We start from the raw sequence: 18,560 nt of genomic DNA, 5'->3' as shown, positions 1-18,560 counted from the left end.
CAGGAGCTCGTCAACATAAACAGTGAAAAGGATTGGAGAGAGAACACCACCCTGACGTACACCATTCGAAACATTAAAAGATGCTGAAAGAACTGCATTCCAGCGAACAACAGCTAATTCCTGGTCCCTGTACCATGAGAAGAGAAATCGCAGCATTGTGGGAGGAAGGTTCCTTTCAATGAGCATCTTAAAGAGGGTAGTATGGTTAACTCTATTAAAAGCTTTGCTGGCATCCTAGTATTGCCTTGCAGATACTGAGAGACAACATTCATCAGCACTCCATAATTCAGTGGATAATTCAGTGGAAAATCCCTCCTTGAAGCCAAACTGTAGGTCAGACGTTAAAAGGTTAGACCTATATCTGAGGAGAATACACTTCTCGAGTATCTTGCTAAGATTTGGGGCCAGAGTGATGGGCTTAAGTGGTTTTGGGATTGGTATTTTAATACGGCCTGGAATCGTGAATATTTTACCCTCGCCTACCTTTAAATTGCCTCAGTTGCGCATGCGCAGCACGCAATGTACGTGTGCTTGTGGTATTATTAATAGATCCCTGGATCCTGGCCAATGTTATATTTAGTAAGATCATCAGAGCAGTTCCTGATAGTGACTGGTCAAGGCACGCGCACGCATTGTCAAGTATGTCAACAAAGCAGGTAAGATCTAGAGTTAGTTTATACAATGGCATAATTATAGTGTAGTAGATCTATAGACACAATGTCATGTACACTGATCTACATAATACCAGGAGTGCATAATACAAACTTCATTGTACAACATGTTTCTCAACATTGTGCTTTAATATGTATTGGCATAAAGCTCCGTTTCTTGTTTATACACTTTTTGGTGTTTCTCTAGCACATGCGTTGGTGAAAAATAATATTAAATTTATGTGCAGGGTCTAAAGTGGGAGCCGTGGCTAGCAGAACATTTCCAAGATCTGGTGGAGGATAATCCCCTCAATGTGGGGTATCTAGATTCAATTGACAAAGTTGATGAGCAATTCCAAGGAACTGCAACTCATGGCCTAGCTAGGAGCAGTACATCTTTCACTTTTGAAGACATGAAAAAAATTATTTCGAAGATGCCTCCCAAACAGCTTGTTAAAACGGATAAGGATGGAGATTTGCCGGTTCATAGTGCTATTCTCAGTGGCACTAAAGTCGATAAAAAAAAAATAGGTCTTTTCGTCCAAGGAGATCCTCAGCAAATTAAGAAAATTCTGCGTGCAAAAAACAATAAAGGAAAAACTCCCATCGAATTAGCTTTTGAAACGCAACATAGTACAGCAGTCGAGCTACTGTTTAACCTGTGTGTTCAGCATGATGTCCTATCTCATTTAACAGGAATCAATTTTAACATGCTTGATCGAAGTAACACCCTTCTTCACATTGCGAGTAAGTGGTCATGGTTCCTTGACATCGTTATTGACGCATGTAAACAATTTCACCACGATATCATTCCTGCTATACAAGTTCTGGATGAAAAGGATTACACGCCCTTTTACTATCTCATGAACTGTATTCCGAATGATCCTAATAAGTTGAGTACGTTTAGAGCAGTGCTAGATTTACTGAAACAAAATGAAGTTGACATCAATACAATATACACCGACTCAAATGAAAGGACAATGCTTCATGAAGCCCAACGCAGAAACAACACACATGCAGTATCTTTACTAGTAGAGTGGTACAATCACAAAGATGTTCCAGACAAACAAGGGGTTAAACCGTCTCAGAGAAACCACCACATTCCACTACTATCAGAGGTATAATGTATATACGATGCATAATTATATCATTATTGACTGTAAGAAACTCGCTTTCCATGCAGGCATTTAACTACGTTATGTACCGTATAGCGCCAAATTTCGAGGCACTTAAATTTCGTGGAATTGTCCGTTCGTGGGTTGATTGCTTACCGGAAAGATTCCCTGGCCGCACCTTTAATCTTAATTTGCACATGTAGCAATTAAAGAACAATTTTTGTGTATGATTTTAAGCAGCGCTAGGTTATGTTTCCTACGTATTACATTAATATCACGTTGTAAAAGTAACGAGGGTGTAAAAAAGTCATACTGTCCCTTCCGTGTTACATGGGCTTGTAGTTATAACGCCGATTATTATTTATCTAGTACTGATCATGAAAGTACAGATTGTGTTAGATAATGATACTGAAAGTACAGAGAGAATAATAAAGTATATACACACAAGACAATTCAATGGAGACCTGAATAGACACAAACCGTCACTAAGCCTGCTGGTTTGTGTCTATTCTAATGTGCTTTTCTTTTATCTTAATTGTTCACGTCCTTTTTGGTAATTGAGCGTCTAGACTCATCCAACATGCAACCTTATCACCATTTTGTCACAAATAATTATATTGTTTGTACACTTTTTTCTTCACAGGTACCAGCATAGATTTGTCTATGGTGCTAGCTAGATCAAATACTTGCAGTAGGTGGCACTGATTGCCACCTAGAAAGTTGCTACAGCTAGATGTTATTTGCACTGTTACACCTTTTTGTGTCTGTCATAATATACTTTTATAATTAGCATGAGAATTCTTGTGTTTTACGCAATATGCAGGCAACTCGCTTCGACCTCGTGTTTGTGCCTGTATAATTATTCATAAAACACTCGGTCTTATGCAGCCCATAAGAGAAGGAGCGGCTAACTTCAACGTATACTAGGGATCACGTTTCGTAATTGCCGGTGAAACCGCACTTTCTTATATGGTAAAATCTATTTGCGTTGAGCAGCCTTGGAAGTTATGTGGTCAATATGGCTTTATGTGGTGGACAAGTATGCCTGGGACTTCTACATAACTTTTAGCTGAAGCTTACCAGCTCTACAGCATATAGACAGAAGTGCTTTTTAACAAGGAATCCAATGGGTATATATGAAACTTTGAACTGGAGTATAACAAAGTTATGACAACTTTATGAAGGTCAAACTCAACACAAATAGACTTTAAGTGCCTGCAGGAGCATATTACAGAAGGAGCGTCTAACTGTGCATGGGTTCGGAAATGGCATCTCGTGTGCTTTCCTAAACGCCGCATTGCCTTATAAGAGTGTGTGCAAGTACTGTGTACATAAATTACAGACCACGGTCAACCTGTGAATATCATTATAAACGGATTTTGTATGTAGTGCAGCAGCAGGAGAGCTAGGTTGAGCCAGAAAGAGCTAAAATGAATAGCTAGATCTTTGATGGATGTTGGTATACATCATGGAAGAGACTGTCATTGGTGAGGTACAGAAAGTTCTGTAAATAGGAGCATATCCAGTCACTTTGTACAGAGAAAGTTTGCTAGACTTAGACTAACACATACTAGGCGTTTTGTTTTTGCAGTAGGGGGGGTTCTTAGAAGAGAGAGTTTACTTCCAGGTCTATAGCTAGCTAGCTAGCTAGCTGTAACTTTTCACTTATATTGACCTATGCTTGGTAAAAGTGCACGTCAGCTCAATTAGCACTCGCCCGCAGACCCACTTAGTGGTTTTGCATATAAGGTCATGCTTTGCAAACTTCCACGAGATGCGATTCCCGAGGTAAGACGCTCCTTCTGTAATGTGCTCCTGGTGCTTGCAAACTGCAGCCCTGTATTGTGTATAACACGTGTAGAGATTCAACCACTTATTTACTGATTCACTTCGTATCCTAGGTGATTTCCAGTGAATATGAGCCATATTTTACTTCCCCCAGGGAAGTATGGAATATGGCTCATATATATGCTCCTTCTCTTATTTATGGGCTCCTGATAAGAGTAAGAGTGCACTGGAACCTAATAATGTGTGCTTATCAGTGTATAGTCACTAAAGCCGCCTAGTCACTACAGTGATTTGCAAGTTGCTTGTCTCTGTAGTAGGAGATTTAGTTATGTCAACATCGGGTACACAAGAATGTCCTGAGTCAGCATTACAAGTTGCTTGTAGTGCATGTGAGGTTTTAGTTATGTAAACATTGGGTACACAAGAATATCCTGAGTCAGCATTAAATATCAAAATTTTATTGTATCTGAGGAAAGTGTACCCATATATAGATAGAGTAGAGAGGGATTGGAAACGGAAGTGATTCACGTGATGTTTTACAATGAAGTCTACGTAGTGACCATCCGTGTATCTCTTCATAACTCCCGCAAAAGCCCGGGAAACTTATTGTGTCCAATGCATACATCTCAGAGCTACCCCCATTACTGAATCACATGCCCCCTAATAGTAGGTATCAATTGGAAACGAAGAAAATTTAATCTCGATTGTCGTGAAGTAGCTAGAGGTACATAGAGCGCTTTTCATGCTTGTGTTCCTATAGTACCTATAATATAGCTAAGGCTGTGTAACTAAATAGTGTCCTGTGTCCCAAATGGCCTCGAGTATATATATGAGATGAAAGATGAAAGTTGATGTTTAGCAGCAGAACTGCTCGTGGACTTCTTACAGAGAGCAAAACAATTCTCATGAATTATTCACGTTTAGCCCTCGTGTTAAAAAGTAAGCCGATTAAACCGTGGAGATACACGGATGGTACTTCGAGGGTACTTCCGTTTCCAATCCCTCTTCTACTCTATCTATGATGCCACTAAGCTTCCTCCACCCCTGATAATGTAATGTACTTTTGAGAGTATATGCTAAGCAAGCTAGCCCTTTTTTTTTTATCTGTATCTGACTCCAAACTTTCCATTTAACCTTAAAACTCATACTTGTACATCTTTTGAGATACTATTGTGGTAATGAATTTCTACAAATCCGCCAAAATTAGTACCCTAAAAACGCTAAAATGACTACCCGTCTATAATACCGTATAGCGGGTATATTTCGAGGGTATAAATTTTCGCGGATGGACCATTACAAAGGATTTCGCGGATTTTATTTTCGTGGTCTAAGTTCCAGCCTTTTGGCACATGCGCACATCAACGTGCAGCTGTACCTCCACACCGTTAGCCTCGAATCCATAATACTGAACACGCCTACTATTCATAAATTTTCGTGGGTATAAATTTTCGCGGTACAGGCTCAATCCGCGAAAACCGCAAACATTTATACCCTCGAAATATACCCGCTATACGGTAGTAACATTAAGGTAACTAAAACTAATGCACTGGGATTATATGTGTGTGTAAATGCAGTAGACAAATCTACTTTTGGGACTTATTTCCAACAATTATGCCTCGATGCGCATGCGCAATCGAGGTATACGGTAGTGTCTGTGTAGACTGCTACAGCTGCTCAAGGATGAATCAAGTGCAAGTAAGAGTTTCTATAGGCTTCTAGTCATGGTTATATTCGTAAATTTGCAAAACAATGCTTCGTTCTCGAGTTATGCCTAGTTTTGCTTACTTGGAATGCCATTGCAGCCTTTTCAGAAGAGCACGTAGCCAAACTTGTTTACCGATCGAGTGTAGCTACTCTACTTAGTAGTTAGCTCTGCACTAGAACACTATATAGCTATTGGTAGCTGCAAGAGTGAGAAGAGGCTCTGCTAATGCATCATTAATTTTAGACTTGAACTTTTGGCATCAATCGTTTTTAACAACAATCATGGTCAATCATTACCCACTCTCTAAGTTTTTGCATGCAGCAAAATTAAATTGTTTATCATTGTGCATAAAAGCTATTAGTATAGCTTTATGTTATGTAGCTTTGGCATCTCCACCGAGGCATCAGCACCTGCGGTGCTTTCATTCACCGTGGTTTTCAAATTATTTTAACCACACTGTGGTCATCAATTCATGAATAATATTATTTGTGACCACCATTTACTGATCACTTACTATTTACTGATCACTTACGGCTTTGCGCAACTCAAGTTCTCCAGACCCAATTTTTAATCGGGGCTGGTGCGAGACTAGTACAAATCACACAGAAATGTATCTGATTATCCGGCTGAGCACCCCTTCTCTTCTAGATCTTGCTGAAGTTAGCTAGCTAGTAGGCAAGCAACACGATTCAGCTATAAGCTATTCAGGCTTAATTAAATCTAGTTTTCTATGTAAATAAAGATTTGGCCACACCCAACTTGGCAGATAAGTTAATTATGACGTAATTAATAAGAGGTGTGGCTTCCTGTCAAACAAATTTCGGCGCTGCGCAGCTAAAAATCAAGCACTTTGCGCTCTACAATAGCACCCCCTTCCCCAAAATCCTGGCTATGCCCCTGAGATCCACTCCCTTCAGACACCCTAGCCAACCACAAAAACCCTATACAGACAGACAGAAGATGCGAAAATTAAAACTGGGATAAACTCCCACGCACCGGTACTTCACATGCAAAACGATTGGTGGGTGTGGTTTTCTGGCATTGAAACGCAAATATTAGAACCCATGAACATTTCTACTGAGGGCTCTGGAGCCTAATAGGCCGCTATACGGTAACTCCGTAAACTAATCTGCTCCGTAAATTGAGGAAAAGTCTGCATGCATCTATTTATGGGATATCCAGTCTTTCACTTGAATGTAGAATTTCGATGAGTACGTTGACTGATGCTTATAGTTACACGCCTTACGCCCTTGGTATAATTACACAACAGGTACTTTACTTTACTGTAACATCTGCATAATATTATGTTGCATATATCCTACAGGAAGTGGAACAATCTTTTGCTCCAAGTCAGATCACTGGCGACCAGAGTCTTCCAGTCTACCAGCAGCCTCCTCCAGGTGCGTATACAGTTAGTGGTGGCCGGCCGGAGCAAGCAATACCATGCATGATATAGGTTGAGCTATAATTAGCTTACTCCCTGCATGCTTGGTGGCCAATGCTATACACATGCTCAAGTATACCATAATTATTATATACTCTGTACACAAACACCCCCTACTAAATCGTCAGAGCGCACACCTCTAACACAAGATGAGATTGATGCTCTACAGAAGCTTATCGAGGGGACAGAAGTGAACATTGATGACATCATTGCTACTGGTCAAGGCATCACTCTTGAAGAAGCTCAACAATTATTTTCCCAGAAAGGTTACATCGAGGACGCAAGGAATCTCAGGACAAAACTCAAAGAAAGTGAGTTACATGCACATTTCTAACGTTTTTAGTGTTTATATAGTGCTTCTTGCCTTTCATTTAATCAAAAACTCATTTACATTCTCATAGTTGTGCAGCAGCGATATCTCGAGATACTCAAGGATTTGATGACAGCTGCAGACACCATCGACCTTCGCTACTTGAAACTTTTTCTTGTTGGCCCACCATTTGTGGGAAAAACGACCACTCTAAGCCGTCTGTTAAAAGTATTTGAGAATATTTATTCAGCAGGTGACAAAGCAAAGCTTCAAAGTACACTACTCGCTAACTGTATTCAAGCATTTGCTATTGTTGGTGACGACTCAGCAGAGTGGCAGTCTTCCAATGACTTTGACAGTGACTTAGACAGTGAAGCAAAAATTGTATTAAATTATTTCTGTGGACATAAACAAATAGCTAAAGAGGCACCGCTGGACATACCCCTTAGTGAAGAACACACTACTCCACCCAAACCTGCCAGAACACAGCCACATGTTCAACAAGACAAACCCCACACGCAAAATTCACAAGTCGAAGCTTATATTAAAGATCAAAGGATTAGTGATATTGTTAGTCGATTCCAAAAGTTGATCAAAAGTGGAGAATATTCTAACCTTTTCAATGCTCTGGGCACATTTTTGAACATTAATGATATTGGTGGTCAGCCAGGCTTTTTAGAAATGCTCCCAGCCCTGAGTACTGGTCCGGCCATGTATCTTGTCTTCTTAGACTTGAGCAAAGAGTTAAACAAGCCGTACAAGATCGCTTTCAGTCGCGATAAAACAATCATCACTCCCTATGATTCTATACACACAGTCAAAGACACAGTGTCACAAATCCTTTCTTCCATCAGTAGCATACATAGTAACCCTCAAGTGACCTCTTCATTTAAGACCGATACAGTTGCTGGATTTAGAGAGAAGCTTGAATGTTTTTTACAAGTTAGTCCGTTGGCTGCGTTGATAGGCACTCACAAAGATAAGCTGGAAAATCCTGAGGAGGTGATCGAGGAAGATTTAAAAGACATTGTACAAAAGTTTGATAAAGTAATGATTTGTCCATCAGCTAATTCTAGCTCAAAGGTTTTATTTACTGTGGACAACTACACTGGAACTGAGCAGTCGGACATAGCCCCTCTTCGTAAATTGTTGAGTGAAATCTTTCACAAACGCTTCAAGGATGCTTTGCTACCGATTAGACCAAAATGGCTTTTATTTGGACTCATTCTACGAAGGGAATACAAGATTGCCAGTATTGAAGATTGTCTAGAGTTAGGGAAGAAGCTTGAAATGGATGAAAATGAAACGAAATTTTGTCTGCGGTATCTTCACGACTGCGTTGGCACTGTCATGCATTACACAAACATAACAAATGATAAGGAAAAGTGGCTTAAAAATCGTGTAATCTGCTCCCCTCAAGTAGTCTTCGATAGCATCAGTCAGCTGATTCTTCCTTCTATGCGTGAACTTCATTCTGGAGGTACTTTCACTGAGTATGAGCGAAAAGAGTTGATTAGAAAGGGGCAATATTCAGCTGAAGCCATCGAAATGTATTGTAAAACTGCTCAAGTAAGCAAAAAGTTGGGAAACAACGAACTTATCCCAGCCAAGGCTCTTATTACACTTCTTCAACATCTAAATCTTCTCTCTGAAATTATTCACATAGATGTTAATAATAAGAGCAAATATCGAAGCACCTATTTAATGCCCGCTATCTTGGAGTGTGTTTCTCTGACCAACCCACCTCCACCAGATGCCAACAATCCAGAGCCACTGCTCATCACATTTAGCTGTGGTTACGTTCCAACTGGAGCTTTTTGTGGTCTGATTACTCAACTAGTTTCCCGAGGCACTCATGGAATCCTCGGATTGACGTGGAAGTTAGTAGAAGATGGTGTCAAGCGAAACTGTGTTTCATTTGTTATCGATGCGGTACATACAGTGACTATTATCTCTCGTGAAAGATACTATGAAATAAGAGTTTGTTTAAAAAAATCGAAAATCTCTGTCAATGAGGTTTGTGCATATGTTTGGTCTGTAATTCAGTACATTCTTAGCGGCCTTTATGAGCGATTAGTTCCACAAATTGCTTTTCAGTGCCACTGTCCTAAGCACTCGGAAGAGCCCAATCTCAACGATATTTGTTCAATTTCGCTAGGATCAGAAGTCAGATTCCTTTGTGAACGCTCCAAGGACCCTGTTACCCTGAGGAAGACTCAAATGGTTTGGCTTGGAAAGGTACGTTACAACTATACTTTATGTATAATCGACACTGTATGCTCTACAACTTGTGTATGATGTACATGTATACATAAGGCAAACATGCAAACATCAGGCCAAATAACGAAAGAGTGGCCCAATGTCACATCACTTAATTTATACTGGGCTGTACGCATGCATGAACATCATGTGCTTTGTCTTACCTGCAGGCTATTTCTATTGGTCAGAGTGCTAGCTTGGGTGTTTTTGGGTTTGTTAAGGAACAGTCTCTGAAGAGATTTTCTTTTAATTGGAGCAAAGTGGGAGATGACAACACACAACCAATTCATCCCTGCAAGCCCAACATTCTCACCTTCCAGAGTGTGAGTGAGGAGGACCTGGACTACTACCAGTGTGAGGTGAAGGAGGCTGGGACAGTGGTCCTCACTGTCTACAGAACTTTCTACAAAGATGAGCTTAGTAAGTTCTCATTACAGTCAAGCAATAGCCATGTAAATAGCTCATCTACTTTGCACCGCAGGTGCTGATGCTGTGCCAAATCTACTTAACATAAAGCTTTTTATGCCTCGGTACGCATGCACAAGCGAGGTATATGGTGGTGTGTTTGTGTGTCTGTGTAGACTGCTACAGCTGCTCAAAGATCAATGAAGTGCAAGTAAGAGTTTCTTTATATATAGGCTTCTAGTCAGGTTTTCTTGGATTTGCAAAATAATGCTTCGTTTTGAGTTATGCCTAGTTTTGCTTACTTGAAATGCCAGAGTCTGTAGCAAAACTTGTCCAGGGAGTGTTGCTACTCTACTTAGTATAGTTATAGCTGTGCACTAGGACGCTAGCTATTGGTAGCTGCATGCAAGAGTGAGAAGAGAGCTGCAAGGCTCTGCTGACTTGCAGCCATTTATTTTAGACTTGGGACGTTTGGCATCAATCGTTTTTAATAAACCATGGTCCCACTCTTCGAGTTTCCTTGTGATTCTGGATTCTTGCTTTTGCGCATGCGCATGCACAGCAAAATGTTCATCATGATAATAGTGTGTGTATAAAATAAGCTACTAGTAGCTTTATGTTATGTATAGCTTTGACATCGCCACCGAGGAATCAGCACCCGCGGTGCTTTCGTTTAATGTATGAATACACCCCTCCTCTCTACACCCCTACACATCACCACCCTTGTATACGTTACCAGCTTCTCTCCATCCAGTAACTCTCTGATTAGAGTGCTGCTAATCAGAGCTATGATAATTGTTTATATGGTTTGTTATTGTTCACGATTATTTTAATTATCATGGAACTTAAGTATTACATGGTGTATTAGGAGTGCAATATAGGATTAATAGCACAAGTAACAAGCAATGGCAAGGCTCCTAATTAACCTTGCCAGTGCTTGTTATGAGTGCTTTATTGCACGAGTAACCATATACTAATCGTTTATGATGAAGTGCTCTGTAGTTTTATTAACATTTTAGCCGTGGCCGTTATTCGAAAATTGTTACGTTGTCATTGACAGCGTATACAATTACTTGACAGGTATAATTGCACACTGTCAATGACGGCGTGCAATTACTGGGTGATACAGGATTAATAGCTATACACTCTCCATGCAGTCACTATTAGCACATACGATTATGTATGAAATGATCGTGGTTACTTCTTGATGGTTTTTTTTTACCATCCAGTACATGTAGTTGAAGTGAGAAGCCTTTGACAATCACAAATAGCTTCACAATTTCAAGAAACTAATCATCCTCTAATAATTTTATAGACTGCATGTGAAACAAGTATTCAGCTCTCTGCACATTCTCCTCACTAGCAATGCTGTTGATCGTGTCTCTTTCAGCCAGTTAGCTACCGTATTTACTTCATTAAACGCCCTCCTTGAATAAACGCCCATCTTGTTTAAACGCCCAGGGTAAAAGCTCTGTTTTTGTCAATAAACGCCCATCTTAAATAATCGCCCATGTAGGCACTGTGGGTGGAGCTGAAATAGCACGTGGAACCCAGTTGCAAGCGTGGCAGCATAGAATAAAAATACTTTTTTATGATGCATCGATGGCAGAGAGAGAGATACCGAAACAGAGGGCACTCCTATATAACTTAAATTTAAGCTGAGAAATAGATTTAAGCTGAGACAGCAGCCCAAGAAGAGCACAATAACTGCTGCTGTGCAAGAGTTTTGGAGGAGACATAACAATAAACGCCCTCCTGGATTAAACACCCTCCTCGTTTAAACGCCCCCTCTAAAGACTTTGATCTGAAATAAACGCCCGGGCGTATACCAAGTAAATACGTATGTGTTAAATGAAATACGGTATATACCGCATATACCTTAAGGTGACATATTTTCACAGTTAGATTTGTTTGCGAATTCACTGTTTAGCTCATTTTGCTGGCATTAAATTCTGCGAATTCTTACTCAAGTTGTGAAATTAATATTATTCATAATTACTCGCAAGTGGTTTTAATGACAATTTCCAATTATCTGCGAGTACAAATTTTGCGTTTTCGATGCAAGGAAACCACACCCACCAATAAGTTTGCATGTGAAATACCGGTAGACTTTATCCCAGTTTTAATTTTCACGTCTTCCCTCGAAAAATGCAAAATTTAGCACCTCACAAAAATTTCCTGTTGTACCGTAGCTAGCTAGGCTATGTCTGCTGTCATATAGTCATGGAGAGACAGCATTGAGGCAAAAGAACAACAAGAAAGCAAGGCGCGGATGTTTTCCGAGGCCACTTTTGTTTCCAATCCCTCTTCTATATCTATATGGGCATCTTAAGTAAGCAAAAACTAGGCATAACTTGTATTGTTTTGTTGGCCGGTCAGTTTTATTTATACATGTATGGCGGGGTGTGTTGTAATTAATTAACGGCATATAGTATATTAACCGAATTTATTCAATATCACAGATTCCGAAGAATGTTTAGGAGGAGCTGGTCAGAAGAGACGTCTATCCGCTGGGGAAACATCCAGTACCAAACGATTACGCTCATCTACACAGGGTGTGTTCTTTGTTACCATGATTTATATACACACGTATTGTTGTTAGTGTTCAGATATATTCATGAGTGTATTAATTTTACCTCTCAATTCTCATGACCACCATTCAGTCTGCAAGCCAGTTATTCTTGGAAGCTGTTACTTTCTTACTCATCTGTATATCTATAATTATTGTAGTATATACTGGAATGCACAAACCGGGCCTGATTCATCCTAATTCGCATGCACAAACAGGTCATGTATAATACAGATGAAAATGATATCACTTTTCCTTTAATAGGCGTATCTTTGTAGTTTAAAAACTCTCCTCTTTTTCCTCAGTACCTCAGACTCTGGGGACGAGTGACTCAGCCACACAGAGAGGTCAGTTTGTGTATACAGTGCATGGAGTGTTTGTGTCTGTATAGCTATACTCATGTATTCATTGGATCCTCAAATACGACATATATTATTTTATATAGCTACTTTAATTTGAACAGTATAATTAAGCCTCTGTCAGGATATTCCTCTATTATATAATAGTGAGTTAGTAGTCATTTATCAAAGTATAGAACCTAAACCACGGAGGTTACCTTGAAGATGGACCCTCTTGACGTCATGAGCAATAAGTTGCTTGGACAATCATGCATACAACTGAAGCATGCAGAGCTCATAGCTTGTGTGTCTGGCTATGTGCATTGATGCTGTGTAAAATATTCATGTCTCTATAATATCAATGTTTGCACTACCTCCATAGGACTACCCGCTAATCAAGTCACGCTCCAAGAACTAATAAAACGATACAGTCTGACTGACGAGCAACTCAACAGTAAAATAGAGTACTCTGATACTCCCAAACTGGCCTTATGTTTCGATAATGTGGAACTTTATTCGAGTTCCATGAAACTACCTCTTGCAGAACAAGCCGATGTGAATATGTTGTACTACAGAGAAGGAACTCAAACAGCCATGATGAAGTGCTTGAAAATCTGGAAACAACATAATCCTTATCAAGCAACTTACAGAGCTCTACTGGATATTGTACTGGGATTGTATAAAGGAGAAACAGCTCATCAAATCTGTCAGCAATTGACCCCACGTAAGTACATGTACATAATCTTATTATATGTGTCATGTGACAATCTCCCGGCCTCCCCTGAGCCCTCTACTGAGTAGCTATTCAAATTTTGAATCATGCGCATAAATCACGCCATAGAAGAAATGTACCACGCCGTGCAAGGCCGTAATAACCAAGTGTGCCGGGGGGAGGAGGGCAGAGCTCCCATGGTTTTCAGATATAGAATTTCAATTATGTAACCGCTATATCTTTCTCTTGTTTATAATAAAGGTACCAACTTATCTCTGAGAAGATACATTATTTTTGGCAACGGTAGAGTAACTACCCCCTCCCAGAGACACACCCCCTGCATGCATGAGTGCATGGGTGGGTGGCAAAGCCCAATTATGCCCTCACCATAAAACATCTTCTAAACATAGCCCTCTTTTTTATACATTCATGTACGTGCACTTTCCTTCTGTAGACAGCATGACTATTAATATGAGAACCTGAGAACCTGATACTGATACTGATTGTACAGGAGGTGTGAGGGGTGTGGTCACTGGCTCGGACTCATGAACTGATTATATACACAAGCAAGCAAGTGTATATAACTGTGTACAAGACGGACAGGTAATCGTTTTTGCTAAGTGTATTATAAGATAATATTAATATTTTTGTTCATACTATAGATGCATGCATGTACATGTTTTGTACGGAAACTGTTATAATTATGTTATGTAATCAATATAATATTTATCCCCGGGTATTATTTGATAGACGTATATATATTTTGAGTAAAACCTCTGCCGTTCACAAAAATATACTCTTGTGCCAAAAATGTTTACAGAAATGCATGGTACTTAGATAGTGGGCGTATTCTTGCGAGGGTACAGTATAGCCAGCCTATTGGTCAATTTTGACTTAATTTTGACAGGGTAATTCTGAGAGCTATTGAATATCTAAATTGGACACTCTGAACACAAACTAACATTAGGTCAGCAGAGGCAATAAAGAAAACAAAGAAGCTTGTGCACTATTGCTATACCCGAGACACGAGAAAATGTGATTTTTCTCGACGATGGCTTATAAACAATGAAAATTGCAATAATATAACGGTACCAGCACTACATTCGTTACTACTCAGACTGTCATTCCATTGGTCGATTTGATTGACCAACCAGATGCTGTCATTCCCAATGAGAACTTATGTAGTGACAATAATTGTCAATCGGATAGAGGAACAGATGGTGACCATGGCAACACGAACCCTATAGATGAAACTAACGAAACTAGCTTGTTATTACAACAAACCACTTAAATGTGTACGATCATGTATTATTTTTCCGAAAAAAATTAATGAGTAATAGTGTCAATGGCTGTAGAATCTGTTTACCCAAAGTATTTTGTTTGTAAATAGAAAGAGGCTACTTTTGCATGACAGGAATGTGCATAATAATAATTATGCTCCATAGGTAAGTGCATGCATGCACGCTATCCTTAGTGTTCATTCATATAATATTGATGCTTATATTATTGTAAACACATCCCATTCATTCATGTGAAGAATATTTGTCAAATTGAGAACTGAGAATTGAGTATAATAATATAAGTGCATGGCATCCCACGTGAATACAGGGGCGTAGCTACCATTGTTTCCTGGTTGCCCAGAAACCCCCCCAGGAGCTGCTGAGAAAATTGGGCAGGGCTCCCCAATAATTGAAATCAAGCAGCCCTGCCCATCTTTTCATGCACGTGGCTGCAAATCATGTAGAGATAGCACTGTGAATCGTTTCACTTTGGCTAGCTTTGTCTCAGCTAACTAGCTAGCTACCTCAAACAAAGAAGACCAAGACTTAAGTTCTAGTATCAATCCTGCATGCTCCAGTATTCTCAGACTCAGCTTTAAGCACAACTTTATTCGATATTCAGGAAGGACAAGTTTAGAACAATCTCAGCCACATGAAACCTCTCAGGTAAATGTAATGGTGCTCAGCTAGACTAGCAATACACAATTGACACCTGCCTTTTAGAATGTCTATAGCTAGCTAGACTAGCTAGTCTAGCTAGCTTCTCACAAACATGTAAAAAAAAGTCATTACAAACAATGAGCAGTAGGTGTGCCCCAATCAAGAGGGTGTGGCACCGGAAGTGGGCGTGGTTAAAATTTCCCGGCGCTACCACGCCGCTGGTTTTTCAAAGGAAACCCTAGCCTCGACTCAAGTCCGCTTTACAGCGTGGTATACCTTGTATGCGCATGCGCGAAATAATTCGTATATTTATCAGTATTACGCAAGTGATAAAATCGGACAAAGTACACAAAGGAAAAATACGTAAGACTGCGTGGTTGGTGGTAGAACGTTCAAGACAATGGCAGCCACCAGAATATGCAGATTGTGCTGCAACATTGTTACTTCTACTCGCTGCTCAGCTCTGTTCAGCAAAGAAAAGAGTCTGTTCAAAGATGCCTTCCAGACAGACTTGGCAAATTGCTAGAGCTGCCAGTTAGTGAGTGTGATGGGCTATCTTCATACATTTGTAGAGCTTGCACAAACAAATTCCAGTCTCTGGAGTCTAAACTTAAAGCCTTTAGAAGTATGGCTAAGTGTGGTTTTGAGCAGGGTCGAAATAAGGCTTCCATCTGTAGTCCTATGGTATCAGGTAGGAAGAGAACTAAAGACACCAGTGGGCTTGAAGCATCACCTCACACAGTCCATGCTAGACCTCTAGCAAAACGTCTGACAGTAGGAGCACCTGGAAGAAGGCTTGCTTTCTCAACCAGGGAGGAACGTAGGTTGATTGCAACAAATCATATATGTAGATGACAGGAATCATCTCTTTTTCATAGCGCACACAGACTGTCCTCGTCAGCCACCGCTGTTAGAGTTGACCAATCTCGAGCAGTTTTCTTCTGTTGACGGTATGTTAAACCACCTACAAATGAAATGAACGTAAATTAATATATAGCCATTAACTTAAAGGTTCAGAAGGTGTTGCAAGAGATATTTCCAAGCCTGGTTTGACTGAAACAGTTATGGTGAGGATAACAGATCTGATACTGTAAACACACCAAAATCACACTAATTAATTAAACAATATACAGATCACAGTGAGCTCACCCAGTACAGTGACTGCGGAAGTAGATGAAAGTCTCCAGAAATTACGCCAGGCACTGAATAGTGGCAACATTCAGTCTATTGCCAAGGCAGCATTTTCTTGCCCTTCACTGAAGGACCAATTGGTAGAGGGTGTGGTGAAAATTCTTGACGACGAATGTTCCACTCTATGTCGTAACTCTGGGGAGTTTGTCTCTCTATTTCACCGGGTTCCAATTGACAATGTGGAAGCGTTATCGTGGAAACAGGCTGTGTCTGAACTACAGCGAAAGTCTCCGATTCTATTTAGGCTTATCCAGACGATCGTAGGACGTTCAGATCATAGGAACTTGCATAAACGCGGAGAGAGTCACTACCCTGGGATGTGTATGGCCACAGCAATTCTCTTGAAAGAGCGTAACACAAGAATGTGTGGTATTCAGTCGTTTCTGTCTCTCGTACTCTTCAACTGTAGAGTAAACAAAAAGGTTTGTACATGTACATGTACATGTATGATGTGTGTCCACTACGTATTTTCAGATACAGGTATAATTATTATATCACAGAGAGGGATTGGAAACGGAAGTTACCTTGCCACGTTAGGCCAGGGTTTAATCGAGGCTACAAAATGTATGTATGATTGTAACGTTAGTAAAATCTAGACTAGATAGTGCCTGCAGTATACTCCCAACTGTCACCTGAGGAACGTATGGATTGACACATGCAGTACACTGATAATTAAGTATTACCATTAGCTAGAAGCATACTCATAAAGATCTCAGAGCATGACACTCTTTGTAGCTATTTTGAAAAACGTATTTTTTCCAAAGGATGCTCACCATTATAGAGGGCATGAGAATGCATGTTGTTTTAGGGGGGCTTTGAATGCATTAATTGCAGTGGTCTTAATTCCAGAAACATCGTTTCCCCAAGTGCTGCACAACCGTACACAGATTTAAAAATTAATGTAGCGCGATGCTACCTCCGTTTCCAATCCATCTCCTCTTATATAATTATGATTACATTGAATTACTCACAGGTATACTCCAGGCTGAATCATCTTAGTGTCACTATCAGTTACTGTGCCGTGTTGAAGTTGGTCACGAAAATCAGCAAGCTGTACCAACGTCCTATCGATGCCTGGATTGATGAGGGTGCATGTTTCAAGTTCGTGGGGGACAACGTTGCTAAAACAAAGGGCGTTAGAGACATACGTACTGACCATCATGGTGAGCTAGTGCAAATGTACAGTTTGTTGGCAAAGGACCATCTCCAGTCTCAACCTTTTCCCCCCTAACCTGGGTTCCCTAAAAATAACTCACTTCCTTCCTACAAAGGCCGACATTGAGGGCATCCAAGAAAATTTGGTCGTTCTAGTCGGTCGAATACTGTGCGAGTACATCAAGCCCCTCCAGCGGTACAAACGGTGTGTTGTCAGTCACATTAAGCACCCCCACAGCACAGAGATGGCCAAAAAATCTGAGGTTGTAGTCCTTGATGTTCTACACAAGAATGAGGCAAAGGCCGCAGACATGATAGACATAATGATCGAGAAACATTCATACTTGAAAGATTCTATTGAACTTACTGTTATGTCAGGTGGCGATCAGATGACTTGTGAAAGACAGCGATGTAGCAAAAAACATATGCGAGATGCGGACACTCGCAGTGGACGATTGGAGCAGTTAGAGCCTTGTATAGAGGACTGGCACTGCCTTATGAGTATTCTGGGGGTAGGTGAAGCACTCACTTGGACTTCTTATCGACCCCTTTGTTTCCACTGAGTATACCAGCAGGAACACCATGATCATGTAGACTAGTCACTTGATCTACCATTAGAGACACTAGGGGACAATACTACGCTCACTAGGAGGAGAACTAATTCTATCCAGCTTCTTGTCGAATAAAAAAGGCAAAGTTTGGTAGCAGATAGACTTTCATATCCAGTAGGAACCCACAGGAAAACATCATTCCCTTCGTACAGCATCCGTAGAGTGTCAAGCTGTTTATCCCTCAGAACTAAATGACTTCTCTTCACACAAGAAAGGGCATAAGCCAGAGAGGAAGAGAACTCAGTGTCAGTCGAGCTAGTCATCTTTGCTATATGTAAAGTGTGTAACACGGACCACTAAAATTAGAATACAAAATAGTATACATGTTTATTTTACTGACAGTATCCACAAATACACGGATTACCCCC

General features: G+C 40.3%; 1 protein-coding gene and 1 long non-coding RNA gene across 4 annotated transcripts; one reads left to right on the top strand and one right to left on the bottom strand.

The window, feature by feature from the left end:
* Nucleotides 1-540: 540 nt before the first annotated feature.
* On the top strand, nucleotides 541-14,018 carry LOC135340238 (uncharacterized). 3 transcript variants are annotated; one of them, XM_064536555.1, is made up of 10 exons: nucleotides 541-656; nucleotides 899-1,768; nucleotides 6,583-6,658; nucleotides 6,831-7,013; nucleotides 7,104-9,250; nucleotides 9,442-9,691; nucleotides 12,139-12,231; nucleotides 12,551-12,592; nucleotides 12,966-13,307; nucleotides 13,750-14,018. In XM_064536555.1, the coding sequence occupies exons 1-10, from the start codon at nucleotides 642-644 to the stop codon at nucleotides 13,776-13,778; spliced, it is 4,047 nt and encodes a 1,348-aa protein (XP_064392625.1). In that variant the 5' UTR covers nucleotides 541-641; the 3' UTR covers nucleotides 13,779-14,018. The 3 variants fall into 3 exon arrangements, with proteins under 3 accessions (XP_064392625.1, XP_064392626.1, XP_064392627.1); XM_064536557.1 differs by having other exon boundaries at nucleotides 543-656; nucleotides 13,807-14,018; XM_064536556.1 differs by lacking the exon at nucleotides 12,139-12,231 and having other exon boundaries at nucleotides 542-656; nucleotides 13,807-14,018.
* Nucleotides 14,019-15,541: 1,523 nt separating this feature from the next.
* On the bottom strand, nucleotides 15,542-18,471 carry LOC135340234 (uncharacterized). Its single transcript, XR_010396262.1, has 5 exons — nucleotides 17,949-18,471; nucleotides 17,683-17,862; nucleotides 17,398-17,500; nucleotides 16,385-16,829; nucleotides 15,542-16,199 (listed from the first exon to the last, which is right to left on the bottom strand). It is a non-coding gene; the product is annotated as an uncharacterized LOC135340234 (long non-coding RNA).
* Nucleotides 18,472-18,560: the final 89 nt, after the last annotated feature.

The sequence above is a fragment of the Halichondria panicea genome, chromosome 8, assembly GCF_963675165.1.
Source record: "Halichondria panicea chromosome 8, odHalPani1.1, whole genome shotgun sequence".
Taxonomy (NCBI): domain Eukaryota; kingdom Metazoa; phylum Porifera; class Demospongiae; order Suberitida; family Halichondriidae; genus Halichondria; species Halichondria panicea.
This window is presented reverse-complemented; position numbering and strand designations above follow the sequence as displayed.